At 35.9% G+C, this 17,981-nt stretch overlaps 2 protein-coding genes and 1 pseudogene across 3 annotated transcripts; 2 read left to right on the forward strand and 1 right to left on the reverse strand.

The window, feature by feature from the left end:
* On the reverse strand, window positions 1-4,508 carry LOC118063517 (uncharacterized; annotated as a pseudogene).
* Window positions 4,509-8,137: 3,629 nt separating this feature from the next.
* LOC118063433 (U-box domain-containing protein 24) lies at window positions 8,138-14,469 on the forward strand. Of its 2 annotated transcripts, none has more exons than XM_035077461.2 (5): window positions 8,138-8,304; window positions 9,125-10,369; window positions 11,126-11,429; window positions 11,905-12,395; window positions 12,992-14,469. In XM_035077461.2, exons 2-5 carry the CDS (start codon window positions 9,134-9,136, stop codon window positions 13,985-13,987), a joined length of 3,027 nt encoding a protein of 1,008 aa, XP_034933352.1. In that variant the 5' UTR covers window positions 8,138-8,304; window positions 9,125-9,133; the 3' UTR covers window positions 13,988-14,469. The 2 variants fall into 2 exon arrangements, with proteins under 2 accessions (XP_034933352.1, XP_034933351.1); XM_035077460.2 differs by having other exon boundaries at window positions 8,139-8,304; window positions 9,020-10,369.
* Window positions 14,470-14,593: 124 nt separating this feature from the next.
* On the forward strand, window positions 14,594-17,061 carry LOC118063495 (pentatricopeptide repeat-containing protein At5g08510). The gene is made up of 2 exons (XM_035077547.2): window positions 14,594-16,214; window positions 16,319-17,061. The coding sequence occupies exons 1-2, from the start codon at window positions 15,288-15,290 to the stop codon at window positions 16,934-16,936; spliced, it is 1,545 nt and encodes a 514-aa protein (XP_034933438.1). The 5' UTR covers window positions 14,594-15,287; the 3' UTR covers window positions 16,937-17,061.
* Window positions 17,062-17,981: the final 920 nt, after the last annotated feature.

The raw sequence follows: 17,981 nt of genomic DNA on the forward strand, positions 1-17,981 counted from the left end.
TTATTGCCCCATCAAACAATTTGCAATGCCATCACGAATATCATCCATACCCGACGCCCTCTGGTGTGAACTCGTTTGTGATTGTGGAACGACATCGGGAAAAATATCTTGAGGAACGAAATCAGGGTGGTTATCAAAGTTGTTGAATGCAACATCTTGCCTCGACTTCCGTCGAATATAGTTGTGCAGCGCCATTGATGCGACAACAATTTTAACCTGTGATTCGTAAGGAAACTCAGGCATGGTTTGCAAGATTCGCCATATTTTCTTCTAAACTCCAAATGTACGTTCGATCACACATCGTAATGATGAATGGACTCGGTTAAATAGTTCCTTTCGACTTCGGGGTTGTCCTCGTCGACGAAATTCTGGAAGATGATATCTTTCCCCTCTATATGGACCCAAGTAACCGTACTCATTCGGATATCCCGAATCAACAAGATAATACTTCCCTGCATAGATGTCAGAATTTTTTCCCACTTACAAAAAAACTTCATAAAAAAAAAATTAGAACAGCTGAACAAACATATTTTTTTAAAGAAAATCTACCTTCCGGTGGCCTCGGAAATTGTATGTTTGTATTTCCAATCGCCTCATAAAATATTCTTGTATCATGAGCACTACCTTCCCACCCAGCCCAAACAAATGTAAATTGCATGTCAAAGCTACATGCTGCCATTACATTTTGCGTCGGTATACCTTTTCTACCAATGAATGGTATTTGATTTTCTTGTGAAACACATGCACGTACATGTGTTCCATCAATCGCTCCAATGCAATTCTACAAAAACATAAAGTTTATTGCCGAATCAATTTAATTGCACGTAAATATTTGATTATAAGCTTTTGAAATATTCAACTACTTGTACACAATATTGCTTACCTTGAAATAGGGCATGTATCTCGGATTCATTGCAATTTCCAATGGAGTTGTTTGTGAATTCTGGATCGACTGGTCTTATTATATGCGTTGCAAGCAAGCACACAGAACGAAGCACCTCATTGAAATTTCTTGAAACAGTTTCACCTGAATGCTGAAAACGCTCCTGCACTTTCCCTATTCGATGCTCCTAGAGCTAAAGTGTAGACAAACATGCCTAATTTCTCAATAACACTCATCCGTCTAGACGGTTTCAACCCATACATCGTTTCCAACTCCAAAGCCAAACTTTTTAATGTGTCAGAATCCATCCGAAACATGTTCACACAACGTATCCAATGACCATTTAGAATTTCCATCAACCATCGCATGCCAGTGTTATATGAATTCATACATGGCTCTTTATAAATATACGCTTCGTGATATAAAGCCATTGCTCCTGCAGTGCAGATGACTAATTTTTTGCGATCACACTCTCTACGCCAAAATAATTCTCCACTGTCATCGTCATCCTGTTGATTTATGTCGTCATCCTGAACCTCACTATTGTAGTTTCCATAACCATCACTGAAACTTCCTCCAAATCCACTTACAGAACTTGTACCAGCAAACCCATTGGACACATGCCGACCAACATTATTCATAACATTTTCGTAATGTTCATCAAACAGTGCATTAAACCAGTTCGCATCCATATCTACAAAAAAAATTTTGAATCAATTTTTAACCTGCATTGTACCGATACAAAATAAATGTTCATTGACTCAATTATTTTGAATTTTTTTGTCGTTCATGACAGTCTTAACATAAAACATCTATATTCGATCAAGCGGTACAGATCGAGCATCTTTAACGTATACGTAACGCATCCACTATTTTTTAACACAACAATAATTGTAATGTACACGATTATCACCGCCAGGGTAATATCAAATTTTTTCAATTAATATATGAAGAATATAGAATATCTTTTCAATTGATAGCAGAAATTAGCCAACTTTTCAGAACAGTTGATGCAAAAACATTAGAATCCCTTTTTATATAATTAAGACCTGCACTATATAGGGCCTATATTCATATCCCTTGTATCCTATCACAGTGTTCCTTTAGAGTAGTATGCATTCAGAGAACTTGGTTCTGATTTGAAATGCCATGCAATCCCGAATTGGTAGCAAGGTGTAAAACATTACTTATATAAGAAGAGTCTTCAGCTACTTTCTTATAAGCCATGACTTTTTCTTTATGTTAATGCAGTATTTTCCATTTTCATATTACAACTTAATTATCCATGACTTGGCCAGAAATTAGATAAGCTTGTTATGTGAAAAAAATGTTGCTGATTCTGCAATATAAAAAGACCCAAAAACAGTAGGGAAATGCACTAGCAGACAAGAGCACATTGCGCATGTGTATAATCTTTCCAAAGAGGCTTCAGAACTGCCTACTCTCAATGACTCAACCTTAATATCAAAGCACTTTTGACCACTTGAACTGCACATTAACATGCACATGCATGAAAAAAAACTTAAGGATTTTCTCAAGTACATGCACAAGCAAGCTCAAAAACCATAAATGCACTTATTTAATTGACAATGACAGCAGCCATAAAGAGAAGGGGCTGCTGTCAGTTGAAAAAAAAACCATAAATACACTTGTTTAATTGCAAGAGCAGCAGCCATACAATTGTTTACACCAACATTCTGCTAACAAAACATAAATGTAAAGCATTATTAACTAAAAAGCATCCATAAAATAAACAACCAACCTTCTAAAGTCAATGCACTTCACGTTGCAGTGTAAAAACAGCAACAAAACTTCCTGAAACAGCCCTCAATACACGTTGGAATGCTTGCAAATTTTGTGTCCAGCCAATGAAAATGCAAAGAAATTCTAATGCATCTTAAATAGAAACACACACACCAACATATATTTACTGCTGCCAAACCCAGCAGCAAACATTTTTACCATCACCAACCATTCAAAGGTACCAACTCCCATTCAACCAACTTTCAAACAGTCATGCAAGGAACTATAGTGCAACCATTTAGCTACCTTTCAACTCAACATACATTCAACCAATCAGCAGCCATTCAACACATAAAACACAATGCAATCCATTACGTTACAATATAAAATTCAAGGCTGAAAAAAGCCAACTGAAAACAGAATTATCCAGCATTGAAATTAGACTATTAAACCTACAATAACAGCTTCTAAAAGGAACAACAATAGCTGTTAACAATTTCTCAAACATAACAAACAGCCGACAACTACAAATACATAAAAAGTGTTCAACATATGATACGTTACAAGTTACGAAACCTGGGAAAAACAGCAAAGGCAGAACCGTTTGCATAACCCATTTTACAATTCTATAGCCGTAGCAACACCTCATGAACCTCAAATTTGAGCTGCACTTTAACCTGCGAAGAAACACATAAACATTGAAATTTTTTTGACACAAAACAGAATTTCATTGCTGCAATATACAACATACATTAATGTAAGTTTTCCATGTATGAAATGTAAACTTACTTGAAGGTCGGTAGTTTGCCCTTCGATCGAACATTAATTTCAGCCACTGAAATTTTCGGTCCATATCACCAATTGTTGCCCACATTTCCCTCCTACTTCTAACCATAAAAAACTCAGTTTCAAAACAATACAACTCACTACCGAACACCACTTCCTCAATGGAGTGAAACTCCTTCATCACCTCTTCTATGCTACAACCTTTTTTATCTAAAACACTTGACGTGCATTCACTCTTGGTAGAAACACTATCCACTAACTTATCTAATCGAGTAAATAATTGAGATCCCCTTCCGGCACTCCTTTTTTTTTTTTTTTTTTTTTTTCTCATTTTGTCTAGAACTTTGTTGCACACCTTTTCTTTTCCCACTACTACCGGTGGGATTGCTTGTGCTATTGGCAAAAGTCACACCAGCCACCATATTCTCCACATCGGCAATGAAATTGGGAAGACTACCCTCCTCGGAATCTCCACTACCTTCATGAAGATGAGGGTCATCATTCATTGCGTTAGTGTGCATTTGACCACCACCATCTTCATCAGAATTCAGACCCTGCGATGGAGCCCAAGCATACTGACCGGTTGCAACAGTGTTTGTAAACATGATATCATATTTACAACACAAAGCTGGATCGATCCCAGCATGCCTAAACTTTCTTGCCCCGCGTATCTCCTACAACACGGGACAATGAATGAAAAAATGCATAAAAAATTATGTGAAAGCATGCAACCAAACAGTAAAGAACAGCTGTAAAAATACAGAAAAAAACAGACCTGGTTCTTAGCTTTCCACCATTCATCAGGAGCTGCAATTGTTCCAAGTTCAGCACTCCATCCTACTCCTGTTTCGGAAATCAACTTTTTCCATATTCTCCAATCCTTTTTAATTCCATCCCACTTATTCTTTAATTGTGCTTTCGTTAATGCATGGCCAGTTTGATTCTTAAAGCTATTCATAACAAACTTCCACCCAGCTTTGTCGAAATGGGTGTTGGGTCGCATACCTTACTCAATTGCTTTAATACATATGTCACAAAAAGCATGCAACATCTCTCTAGTCCAACAAGCCTTATCTTGTGATTGAGAATCATCCATGTTCTCGTTTTTGCCTAATTTGTGTACATATAAGAGGGTGAGATTAGTCTACAATTGATCCCTACATCCCTAATTATGTGAAACCTTGTCATCCAAAATGACAGATTTTGGACATGAGAGTCATGTATGAAATCTAAATAAAATGTTAATGACAAAATTACCACAGCTCGTATGATATGCATGAGCTATAAAAAGAAAATACATCATTTTGATTAAACTAAAAGAAATGGGAACAAAAACAGGGTTGCCTTCATCCTGAAAGTTGCAGCCTCTTTTACTAACAAATTGAACTGTTTTTCACCACCAGTTCAGACACCATCAATACAAAGTGTAAATTCCTCTAATAAAAAAGACATTTCCTTTAAAAGTGAGGATAAAAATAAATCGTAAGTAGCTATGACTTAAAGAGACCAAAAGTAGAAGGGACAAGCAAAAGAGACAGGTTTCTGTGGAGCAATAAACCAAAACTTTCCTTCCTATTGTATTTTGGATTCTGACTTGATAGTAAGAGAATTATTCAGTACAGAACTACAATAATTGTATCAAAGTTGAAGATGATTACTTCTAAATTCTACATGTACTTGACATATTAATAATAATAAAAAAAAAACACTCAAACTCATGAAATTAATGTATTTGTGGAGATAGTGCAAATGAATTGTAACCATAAAGCATACCTCCAAATTCTTAATGCTGGATGCAGAGGAAGTATAATTGAACTAGTTGTGCTTTACAATAAGATATCATAATCTACACACTTTTTAGGTCATGCCAAGTGAAAACTATGTTGAACACAAATAATCATTCTAGTAATGCTAATTGCAGAGAACACACAAGATAATACTTGAAATCTATATGTATGATCCATAGAAGCATAGCATTGAGGCAGGCACTCAGGGACTGCAACTGCCAGTAAGAGCACTTGGTTGCATCAAAAATAGAATTGAATTTCAGCTTCAAAACAAATTCAATTCGGAAGGAAATCTAACTAACAACAGATAAGACTGTATCTCAATTGTGTTTGGTGACAAGAAAACAAAAAAATAGTGATAAGAGATTCAATAAATAGTCAACTCGGTTTTTAGTCTAAAACTACAGCAAAAGAGACTATAACTCCTAAATAATGGAATCTAAAATAGTAAGTTGGCTAAATTAAAAAATATATATATATACTGAATTTGAGCCAAACTAAACTTAATCCATGAATTTATTTTTTTAATTTGAGTACCTAAAACTATTTTTTGTTAATAAAAAATAGATCCTTATGTTAATTTTGACAATATATATTAGTTTAGGAATATGACACATTTCGTAAACACAAGTAATTTGAAAAAACAAACAAAAACCTGGAGAAAAATAAAGTAATGCATGACAGAAGAGATTAAAATTGAATTTTAGCAGAGACAATGAAGATAATGACCGGGTAGCTCCATTTAAAAAAAAAAACCCACATCAAAACCAACAGGATATCAAATGTATTTGTGCTTATGTATGCATAAAAGTGTAAGCAAATATTCACATGTCAAATTTTAACACAACGCAGAACCACAATCACATGCAAAATTTCCAATGAGACAGATACAGTAATTGTTGAACCAATACAGAGCAACTAACCTGGTAATTTCGTGTGCAACCGAGAATGAGCTTCGTAAGATGCTTCTGCTTCAGCTTTCCAGGAAGATAATATTTCGATGATCTCGTTGGTTCTGCAAATAAAAGTCACAGGAAGAGATAATTTTTGTTAGGGAAAACAGTTAGTTTAAGATGATACAAAATGATCTAAAAATTTTTTTAGGTCAAGTGGGAATAAAATTACCTGGGTCAGTGCATGTCTTCTTCAAACGCGAGATGAGTTCCTCACGACAGCAGATCGGTGGCAGATGGGCTTGATTTACAGTCGGCTAACAACAAATTCGGTGTCTTTGTTAGAGAATGGACGACGCATCACAATCAATCAAACAAAAGCAGGATTAAGTGATGTCTAACCTTGTTTACAACAGCAGTAAACTGTCTCTCTCCCTCACAGCCAAGAGAGATGATGAGGAAGAAGCCCAACTCTCTCCTTGTCTCTCTGTCTCTCTTTTACCTTTTGTCTTGAGAACGAGTGTGTGGGTGTGTTTTGTGGGTGTGTTTTGTGGCGAGGAGGAGAACTAATTTTTTGAGAAGAGGATAGCTGTGGATCGAGAGCTCAGGGACGAATATTGCAGAAGAGGGGAGACGATGGTGTGTAGTTGAGGGCAGATAGGGTGGAATTTAATTTTTTGGTGTGAAATTAATTTTTTGGTAAAGTTTGCTGCGTTTTCTGAACAGCAGCAACGGTAAAAAGCATGTGAGACATGCTTTTGTTTACCCTGCGTTTGAAACTCAATTTCTGTGGGCCCCATGGAGTTATAAAACGGTGGTTACAGTTGAACCAAACAGGTTGCATCAACCAAACGCTGGAAACGTGGACGCTTCCACGTTACCAAACGGGTTCTAAATTATTTACATAGTCAGAGGTTTCAATAGGTTATCTATATTTATGGGTTTGTGAACAAGAACATTCATTTGATACGCATCAAAAGGACTGGCACCTCACGGCTCAACCAGAGAATTAACAAGTACTTATCTTGCTTCTAGCAATCTCAAAACTGCTCCTCGTACATCAAAAAATTAATTTACTTTACACCATTTCGTCGTTTTAACCTAATTTTGCAATAGCTGTTCTCTCTCTCTCTCTTTAATTTTTAATCAGCTTTCAAAATAATTAGAGAAAAAAAAACAAGGCATCCGTTAAAAGATGAGAAAAAGAAGAAGATTATAAATTTGAAATGTGTTGTGCGTAGAGAAAAGGGGTTAAACTATAGAAAGAAGACAAAGAGTGAGTCATTTTACAAAGTCAAACCAAAAGACCACCAAACGAGTAGAGAGACGCATGATTTCAGATAGGGAAGTGAGAAGGAGAGAGAGTCTTTAACGTGATAGATAGTTTATTAATTATTGTGTTTTTTTATAAATGTATTAAAATAATTTTTGATATTAATATATTAAATTGATATAAAAATATTAAAAAATTATTAATTTGAAATAAAAAAATTCAAGTTTTTTTTTAAAATACTTTTAAAACACAAAAACAAACATATTTTGTATAAAAAACTAGAGTAACAGTTGCTTTCAAAATAAATTTTTGTTTTAAAATATGTTTTAAATTTATTTATTTTTATTAATACATCATAATCATATGAAACATCAAAAAATAAAAAAATAATTAATTTAAAATATAAAAAATATAAAAAAAAAAAATTTTCAAAAAAAATTTTTAAAATAAAAAATAAACGATCACTCAAGCCATTTTATTTTCAAAAACCTAAAATTAGTTTGGTTAAAAATTAATATTTTTAAAATATTTTTTATTTAAAAAATATTTAAAGAATGTTTTTTTTTTAATTTATTTTTTATATTAATATATTAAAATAATTTAAAAATTCTAAAAATAATTAATTTAAAGTAAATAAAAAATTAATTTTTTAATTTTTTTAAATACTTTTAAAATACAAAATACATGTACTCTAATGCTTTTTTATTTTCAGAAACCTAAATTAGTTTTACCATAAACCAATATTTTTAAAGACGTCGTCTTTATTCCTTCTTTATTTTGCTTCCTTTTTCTTCTCTCTCTATACACATGCTACCTCATTTTGTACCATCACTATTGTTTTCTTTCGGGTCTTTCTTATACTTTCCCCGCAAAATCCGTGCATTTCCCGGAAAATCGATCCTTCTAGTGAACTTTCATGGGCATTTACTAACTAGACAGGTCCTTCTCCTTCTCCCTCTGCTTCAAAGATAATTATAGTTGGATCTTTTTTTATATATCTAATTTAACGTTTCTTTTGACTATGTTTATTTGAATTTCATTTTGAACTTTTAATTGATTACAGAAAAGATTAGCTGAACCTTTCTTTATCTCCTGTTGTTGAATTTTGTTTAAAATTGGTCACATGTTCCTGCTCCAAGGCTATGTCTCAACTTCAAAAAATTGAATATTTCTGTTTGGTTAAAGAGATAATGTGGGAAAAGATCATCAATTATGATGGAAACTTGCATTTTGTTTTTCTGGATTTGCCATGGAGGCTCAGCTCAGTGAATTTAAGCACTTTATGTGGTGGCTTAAATAGAGTTGGGGAAAAAAATGAATGGAAAACACCCATCTCAGATACTTTTTGAATAAAGAAGTTGTCTAACCTAAATTCTAATAATGGATTTAAGCACTTCATGTGGAGGCTTGAAGGGATTTCAAATGATATAAAAACTAGTATAATTGAATCCGTATTTCACCCAACCAAACAGATTATAGTCATATGGTTTAAATTTGTCTGCATTTCATTTCTTTTGTATGCTTAGAAACCAAGTGGAGGCCATGATTTCAATTCCTCTGAATATTTGTTTTCATTCTGTTCCTTGTCAATATGGGCTCTAATATATATAGCAAGTAGTTCTGTTGATCTGTGCATAATCTGAATTGAATGCAGGCATTTTATGAAACCTGATCTGGATCAAAATGTCTAGACGGTTGCTATGCAACTGGGTTTTATTACCTCATGGGAGTAGAGTGTTTTGATTCTTAGCTTTTGTAGGAGTGATACATGATGGCACTAGATGTTATTACTAGTGCATGTTCTTTTCCAGCTGATGAGTGCCTTTCACAAATTGTGGAGGGGATGATGGAGGTTGTTTATGCTACAAACAATGTCCTTGTTAAGAAGGAGAGTTTTAAGGAATTTTCTGTCTACTTGGAAAGGGTCGCACCTGTTCTAAAAGAGCTGAATAAGAAAGACATTAGTGGTTCTAGGAGCCTTAACAGTGCCATTGAGATCCTAAATCAGGAAATTAAAGCTGCAAAGCAGCTGACTGCTGATTGCACCAAGAGAAACAAAGTGTATCTCCTAATGAATTCTCGGACGATAATTAAGAACCTAGAGGACACCACAAGAGAGATAAGCCGAGCTCTAGGTCTTCTTCCTTTGGCCTCTTTGGATCTTGCAGCCGGTATAATTGAAGAGATTGAAAAGCTTCGTGATAGTATGCAGAGAGCTGAGTTCAAGGCTGCTATAGCAGAAGAAGAGATTTTGGTGAAAATTGAGTCCGGAATACAGGAGAGGGTTGTTGATCGTTCTTATGCCAATAAGTTACTGTTTCACATAGCTGAGGCTGTTGGGATCTCAACTGACAGGTCTGCATTGAAGAAAGAGTTTGAAGAATTCAAGAGTGAGATTGAAAATGCCCGGTTAAGGAAGGATCAGGCTGAAGCTATACAAATGGATCAGATAATTGCTTTGTTAGAAAGGGCAGATGCTGCTTCGTCTCCTAAGGAAAAAGAGATGAAGTACTTCACCAAACGGAAGTCTTTGGGTAGTCAACCATTGGAACCTCTCCAGTCTTTTTATTGCCCAATTACACGGGATGTTATGGAGGACCCTGTGGAGACCTCTTCGGGACAGACATTTGAGAGAAGTGCAATAGAAAAATGGCTTGCAGACGGCCATGAAATGTGTCCTCTGACCATGACCCCTCTAGACACATCAATTTTGAGGCCTAACAAAACTCTTAGGCAATCAATAGAAGAATGGAAGGATAGAAACACCATGATTAAAATTGCTTCCATGAAATCAAAACTAGTATCTGAAGAAGAAGAAGAAGTGCTTCAATGCCTAGAACAGTTAGAGGATCTCTGTGAACAAAGCGACCAACATCGGGAATGGGTGATATTGGAGAATTATATACCACAATTTATCCAGCTTCTTGGAGCAAAAAATCAAGATATAAGGAATCGTGCTCTAGTCATTCTTTGCATGCTTGCAAAAGATAGTGATCATGCCAAGGTACTTCAAGCTTGATCTATTATGGTGTCTTCTCTCTTTCTCTATTTATTTCCATTCCTGATGAAGGACAGCAAGATACTTAAATAGTGATTATTTGCAACTGCAAGTTATAGTTTGCTTATTTCAGCTCAGCTCAACTTCATTCAACAATACCTCTGTATGAAACTAGCCGGGTTGGCTACATGGATCCATCACCTCCAATCAGTTCTTATAGAGGCTAAACTTTCATTGCAATGATAGATTTTCTTTATCCTTGCGCTCATGTTATTTTTGTTCCACCTTCCCCATCTTCTCTCTTCTAACAAACATAAATTATGTGCACAAATACTGCAAATATGTGGCTATCAGATACAAACAAATGTGGACAGAGAACATGGATGCACATGCACAATATGCATATACGGAAATAGGAAAATACAATGCAGGCTTAGAGCCACTTGCTTAATTAAAATTCGGATCAGTTATGTGTGTGTGTGAGAGAGGGAGGGGGAGAGGGAGAGGGGGGGAGAGAGAGAGAGAGATGTTATAGCTGATTTGTTCATTGAATTGAATTAAATTAATTGATTTATTCTTGATAATTTCAATACTTCATTAATACTAAACATAAAGAAACTTTTCAATTTAGATTGAAATCACACTCATAAAATTATTCAAGGTATTGACCAACCTAATTATATTTGACATATAAACTTGGTAGATAATCAAGGAGGTGTTTCTTGATAGCAATTCTTTCCTAAAATCTGAAACATGTTGTAGGAAAGAGTTGCAAATGTTGATAATGCAATCGAGTCCATTGTTCGATCTCTTGGACGCCGTATTGGGGAAAGGAAGTTAGCAGTGGCATTACTGTTGGAATTGTCAAAGTGTAACTTGGTAAGGGATGGCATTGGAAAGGTTCAGGGTTGTATTCTCCTCTTAGTGACCATGGCAAGCAGTGATGACAATCAAGCTGCCACAGATGCCCAAGAGCTATTGGAGAATCTTTCGTTCTCTGATCCCAACATCATACAAATGGCTAAGGCAAATTACTTCAAACATTTGCTGCAGCGTCTATCCACAGGTGATTTGCATGTGACAACTGTATTAATCTTCTTAATGTAATTTTGATTAAGCCTGTCATCTATTTTGCCCTTCACAATTTTTTTTTTTTTTAATTCTTGTTGGTGCGAGATCTTCCTAGAATAGTTGCTGCCCTTTGTAAAATGAGCTGAAATCTTTGTCACAATATGGAGTCAAACTGGGCCTAATTAATCATGCTGAATGTGTTTGTGTCAATTCATACAATTCTGGACGTGTCAATTCATACAATTCTGGATGTCCAAGTGACATTTGACATGCCATATTAACAGCATGCTGGATGTGTGGTCACCAACGTGCTATGTATGAATTCAACAATGTAACCTGGAGTTTAAATTGTTTCTGCCAATGAATGCTAAGTGTAATATTTATATGATAACAATTTATGTTCTAGCCTTGGAGTGATTGAAGAGAGACATATTCATATTTCAAAAGTGCTTATTGACCTGTTTTTGCAGGACCAGAAGATGTGAAAACGATCATGGCATCAACTCTGGCAGAATTGGAGTTAACTGATCATAACAAAGCATCTTTGTTTGAAGGAGGTGCTCTGGGTCCTCTTCTTCACTTGGTATCATGTGGTGACATTCCAATGAAAAAGGTGGCTGTCAAAGCTCTTCAGAACCTATCAAGCTTACCTGAAAATGGCCTGCGGATGATTAAAGAAGGTGCAGTTCAGCCATTACTTGGCCTTCTCTTTCAGCACATCTCTTCGTCTTCAAGTTTACGTGAGCAGGTGGCTACCACAATCATGCACCTTGCTGTATCAACAGCATCTCAAGAATCCAGCCTGACGCTGGTTTCATTGTTGGAATCTGATGATGACATTTTCAAGCTCTTCTCATTAATTAACTTAGCAGGGCCTGATGTGCAGCAAAACATTCTTCTAGCTTTCCATGCCTTATGCCAGTCCCCATCAGCATCAAATATCAAGGCCAAGTTGACAGAGGTACACAAGAAGTTCTGTCTGTGTGTCCAGTTCTAGGATGATATTACTGCATATTCAAAGGAAAGAAAAGTCGACCATGGCTATTGTGCATAGTAGCTATTTACAATTTCTGTTAATATAGTAATTACTTTCGCACAATCCACATGCAATAAAATGTGCTAAAATCTAATACCAAAAAGATTGTGATAAAACTAGATGTAATTTCTCCTGCAAAGAAAACAAGAAATGTCGGTGCATAAATGTAATTAGATACATAGATGCAATGTTATGGCCAGAGATTGGCTACTAACAAATTTGGCTCTACACTGCTGGTGTTCAGAATGCCATCAAGATCCAATTTCTTAATAATGTTCTTAAAAGATGAATCTATTCTTGCTATGAACAAAGTACCAGATAAGATAATACATGGGATGATTATTTACTGTTTAATAAACCTGTGTCAGACCAGGAAAATTGCCAAATGCAAGCACCTGAGATTTTTTTTCCATCTTTTATTGTCTTATCCTGCCATTCAGTTCCTCCAGATTCTTAAGTTAATCTATAATGTTTGTTAGATAGGGTTTCATCATATTGTTACTAACTTGTCTTGATAACAGTGCTCAGCCATGCAAGTTTTGGTCCAGTTATGTGAGCACGACAACCCTAATGTGAGAGCAAATGCTGTGAAGCTGTTATATTGCTTGATAGAAGATGGCGATGAAGCCATCATACTAGAGCATGTGGGTCAGAAATGCATCGAGACCTTGCTCCAGATTATCCAATTTTCTAATGTTGAAGAAGCGATTACTTGTGCGATGGGCATTATCTCAAACCTCCCAGAAAAGCCCCAGATCACCCAGTGGCTTCTGGATGCTGGGGCACTTCCTGTGATCTCTAAATTTCTCCCTGATAGCAAGCACAGTGATCCCCGTAAAAATCACTTAGTTGAAAACGCTGCTGGAGCCATGCGGCATTTTACTGCTTCAACAAATCCAGAATGGCAAAGGAGAGCTGCAGAAGCTGGCATAATTCCTGTGTTAGTGCAGCTTCTGGACTTTGGAACTACCAGGATGAAGAAATGTGCTGCAATTTCTCTTGCTCGTTTTTCGGAGAGCTCACTAGCACTTAGTCGCCCAATACCCAAGCACAAGGGATTCTGGTGCTTCTCTGTTCCACCAGAAACTGGCTGCCCGATTCATGGGGGAATATGTGCTGTTGAATCATCATTTTGCCTTGTGGAAGCTGATGCGGTAGGACCCCTTGTGAGGGTTCTTCAAGATCCAGATCCTGGAACCTGTGAGGCTTCTTTAGATGCCCTACTGACATTAATTGATGGAGTTAAACTTCAAAATGGTAGTAAGGTGCTTGCAGAAGCAAATGCCATACCACCAATTATTGGATTTCTTGGTTCGTCATCCCTCAGACTGCAGGAAAAGGCTCTAAACACTCTAGAAAGGATCTTCCGGCTGCCAGAGTTAAAACAAAAGTATGGGTCCTCTGCGCAGATGCCTTTGGTTGACCTGACACAACGGGGTAACAGCAGAATGAAGTCTCTTTCAGCCAGAATACTTGCTCATTTGAACGTACTTCATGAACAGTCCTCATACTTCTAAAGAAATTCAATGTTTAATGCCTCAAAATCATACAGATCTACTCCAGGTCTGACAAGTAATGACTAGGAATGAATCCCATCTTGATTCTCTAGCAAGAAGCTTCTGCATGGCTATGATTAAGGCTTCACGTTTTCAATGCTGGATGGAAAGTGGCTGTAGAAGGGCATCTTCTCACTTCTAGATGATGCCAGATAAGTTGTCTTGTGCTGAATTCGTAACATTTTCTATCATTTTTTTTGTGAAGATAGAATATTGATAGAGAGATGGATTTGTAGAAGTGGCTTATGTTAAGTGCCACATAAATTGTTCACTTTGTACAGTTGAAAGTTGAATTAGCTATTGATTTGTCTGCAGGAGAAAGTGACAGATCAGGATTAGGTAACCATTGATAGACTGGTTACTGTACCCTCCCCGATCATTTTTCATTATTTTCCCAACTAGAATTGAATTCTTTGCACGTATTTGTGGCATAGCTTCTGATATTCTTGGTTGCTATTTTATTAGACAGAAAGAGTAGCAGTGAAATAAAGCCTTGGGTGGTCCAGCTTCTGCTGGGAATAGTGATGCACCTGTTTATGTTTACCTGCAGGAAGTCGCATCATTTGGTTGCCTTCTTTATCTTGTTCGTTTTGACAGTTTAGTGAAGTCTTCTTCGAAAAACCATTTGGTAGTTTTTGTTTTTTCGACTAACAACTTTGGTTATCTAAATAACTGTTGTTTTATTTTATTTTTTAATCTTGTTGGTTTTGTAGAAGTTAAAATAACTTGTTTTTTTTAGAGATTTTTACTTATTTATTTTGCAAGTAAAAATTTATCTTCTTTTCTACAATATCGCAACCACAAAAACTAACTACAAAACTAAACACTAACTAAATCTTTTCTCTTGAGGTTTTATCTAATTATGTATGTGAATTTGATGTATTCATAAGAAAAAATAAATTATAATCATGTTTTTTCTTTATAAGCCATGTATCATGAAGGCTAACAAGCCCCTTTCATGGTGGATTCTTTGCTTACCTCCTTCACGACGCCCCACATTGCCTAATCAAACTAACGTAGTAGTGGGCAATTGGGCATCACCAACCCTGAAGTCGCATGTTAAACTCTCATTTTCAGCCCTTTTCGAAAATTTATATGTTCCTCAAACTCAAACCACTGTTTTTTAAGGACCTTGAAATAATCAAATTCCACATTTTAGCCCCAATCTATATAGTATATTGAGATTCTCATTGCTGTATTGTAATTTGCATCCCCTGATAAATGCTGTTTATATATATATATATATGAACACTATCTTGGCATGAGCCAATTGAACAGAATTCATGCCCATACCCTTAAAAAAGGCATAGATTACTCGAAAAGTCTCATAGTAGAGCTCCTCCGAATCCCTGACATCCCTTATGCCCACAAAGTGTTCAATCAAAGTCCTTACCCCACCGTCTTTCTCTATAACAAACTCATCAAAGCCTACTCCTCTCAGAACCAACCTCGCCAATGCCTCTCTCTCTACTCCCAAATGCTCCTCAAAGGCTGCCCGCCAAACGAACTCACTTTCACTTTCCTCTTCCCCGCTTGCGCTTCCTTTTATTCCCTTCTTCATGGCAAAGTAATCCATACCCATTTCATAAAATCAGGTTTAGACTTTGATGTCTATGCCTTGACTGCTTTGGTTGACATGTACGCAAAATTGGGTGTTCTCGTGCTGGCACGCCAGGTGTTTGATGAAATGATTGTGAGAGATATACCCACTTGGAATTCATTAATTGCGGGTTATTCGAGGAGCGGGGATATGGAGGGAGCGTTGGAATTGTTTAAATTGATGCCTAGTAGGAGTGTGGTCTCTTGGACCACAATGATATCTGGGTATTCACAGAACGGAATGTACACCAAGGCATTGGAGATGTTTTTGAAGATGGAGAAGGATAAAGAAGTTAGGCCAAATGAAGTGACCATTGCTAGTGTATTTTCAGCTTGTGCAAAACTTGGTGCATTGGAAGTTGGGGAGAGGATTGAAAGTTACGCAAGAGACAATGGGCTGATGAAAAATTTGTATGTAAGCAATACTTTGTTGGAAATGTATGCTAGGTGTGGTAAAATTGATGCAGCGAGGCATGTGTTTAACGAGATTGGCAAGAGGAGGAATTTGTGTTCTTGGAATTCTATGATGATGGGCTTGGCTGTCCATGGAAGAAGCAATGAGGCCCTGCAGCTTTATGATCAAATGCTGGTAACCATGGTTTTTCTTTGTTAGCTCTTTGTATTAGCAGTTTATTGGAAAACACAATTTCGGATTCTCGCTGACTTGTTCCCATGATGTTGATGTCATTGCAGGGAGAAGGAATTGAACCTGATGATGTCACATTTGTAGGACTTATTTTGGCGTGCACTCATGGAGGCTTGGTTGCAAAAGGCCGGCAACTTTTTCAGTCAATGGAGACAAACTTCAGTATTGTTCCCAAATTGGAACATTATGGCTGCATGGTCGATCTATTAGGGCGTGCAGGTGAACTGCAAGAAGCTTATGATCTCGTTAAAAGGATGCCAATGAAACCAGATTCTGTAATCTGGGGAACACTTCTGGGAGCCTGCAGTTTCCATAGTAATGTTGAATTTGCCGAAATAGCTGCCGGATCTCTCTTTCAAGTTGAGCCGTGGAATCCGGGAAATTATGTAATTCTTTGCAATATATATGCAGCAGCGCAACGGTGGGATGGGGTTGCGAAGCTTAGAAAGCTTATGAAGGGTGGGCAGATCACGAAGGCAGCAGGATATAGTGTTATCGAAGGAGAAGGTGAAATTCACAAGTTCATTGTGGAAGATAAATCACATCCAAGACATTATGAAATATATGCATTACTGAATGAGATTTCGACAAAGATGAAGTTACAAATAACCGAGGATGATTTTGAACCTGAACTTGAAGAGTTATTGTTAATGGAAGAGATGTGATATGTTTGTCATTACTCCCTCTTTCAAGTGAACCATGAATTGTTGGTTCCTATTTGCTGCATACCTGGTGGTGTATATTAGCGACAACTGCAGCACGATATTCTACATATTCCCCACTGCATCAACTCGTTATCGTTATCATTTCATTATCCATTATCACCAGATAGGATGTTCACGCATTGCTACGGGTTATTTTTTAAAACAGGGTACTTTTGAAAATACTTTGTTGTTTTTAATTGTTTGACAATTGAAAGATAAAAAGGTGCCTTTTGAGCCTGCAATCAAGAACTGACACTATTTATTAAAATGTATATGAATTAACTTTTAAGCAACGGATAAGTAATATGTAAAAAACTTGTTTAGATTGTTAGAATTTTATATAAAAATTAAATTATAGAATATTAAGGGATATCAATTTAACATAAATATTATTTGAGTAACTAAAATCAAAAAGTCGAATGATGAACTAAAAAAGTATGAAAAATCTAATTTTTAAGTGAGAAGTAAATTCTAAACAACTATTAATAAAAAAAGATTAATTTAAAGTTCAATCACTAGCAACACAAATATTGAAGGATTAATTGAAAAAAAAATATAAAAAAATCCAACTCTAGTTAGCATGACAAACATATGATCAACTTATAAAGACTAAATAGCCCTATACAAAAGAAATTAAATAAAACAAAAGACGTCAATTCTTTGGCAAACAAAATAAATAAAGGCGAAACTCGAAAAAAAATCAATAACAAAAATAAAAAAAATCAAGTCAATCCACATTAACTTTGATCAGCCTGTGACTCAAGATATAAGATCATAATAATTCTATAAAAAGAAAAGAGGCAAAACTCATGAAGCTGAAGGTCTAATAATATAATACCGAATAATAAAATAATTATATATTTTTTTAAAAAAATAAAAAACCAAAGTCAAACTGCGTTAATCTTTGAAATTTGTGTTCAAGGTCATCAAACTAGTTAATCCATAATAAACACACCCAAAAAAATCACAAAGAAAAATTCCTAATCATCTAAAATAAAAATTAAAA

This window comes from Populus alba, chromosome 2 (genome assembly GCF_005239225.2).
Source record: "Populus alba chromosome 2, ASM523922v2, whole genome shotgun sequence".
Taxonomy (NCBI): domain Eukaryota; kingdom Viridiplantae; phylum Streptophyta; class Magnoliopsida; order Malpighiales; family Salicaceae; genus Populus; species Populus alba.

Excerpts from the sequence above, each read along its gene's own strand:
- LOC118063433 (XM_035077461.2), top strand. The coding sequence starts at position 9,134 with ATGATGGCACTAGATGTTATTACTAGTGCATGTTCTTTTCCAGCTGAT. Across the intron at positions 11,430-11,904 it reads GCTGCAGCGTCTATCCACAG|GACCAGAAGATGTGAAAACG; the intron begins GTGATTTGCATG and ends CTGTTTTTGCAG. Across the intron at positions 12,396-12,991 it reads TCAAGGCCAAGTTGACAGAG|TGCTCAGCCATGCAAGTTTT; the intron begins GTACACAAGAAG and ends TCTTGATAACAG.
- LOC118063495 (XM_035077547.2), top strand. The coding sequence starts at position 15,288 with ATGAGCCAATTGAACAGAATTCATGCCCATACCCTTAAAAAAGGCATA. Across the intron at positions 16,215-16,318 it reads AGCTTTATGATCAAATGCTG|GGAGAAGGAATTGAACCTGA; the intron begins GTAACCATGGTT and ends ATGTCATTGCAG.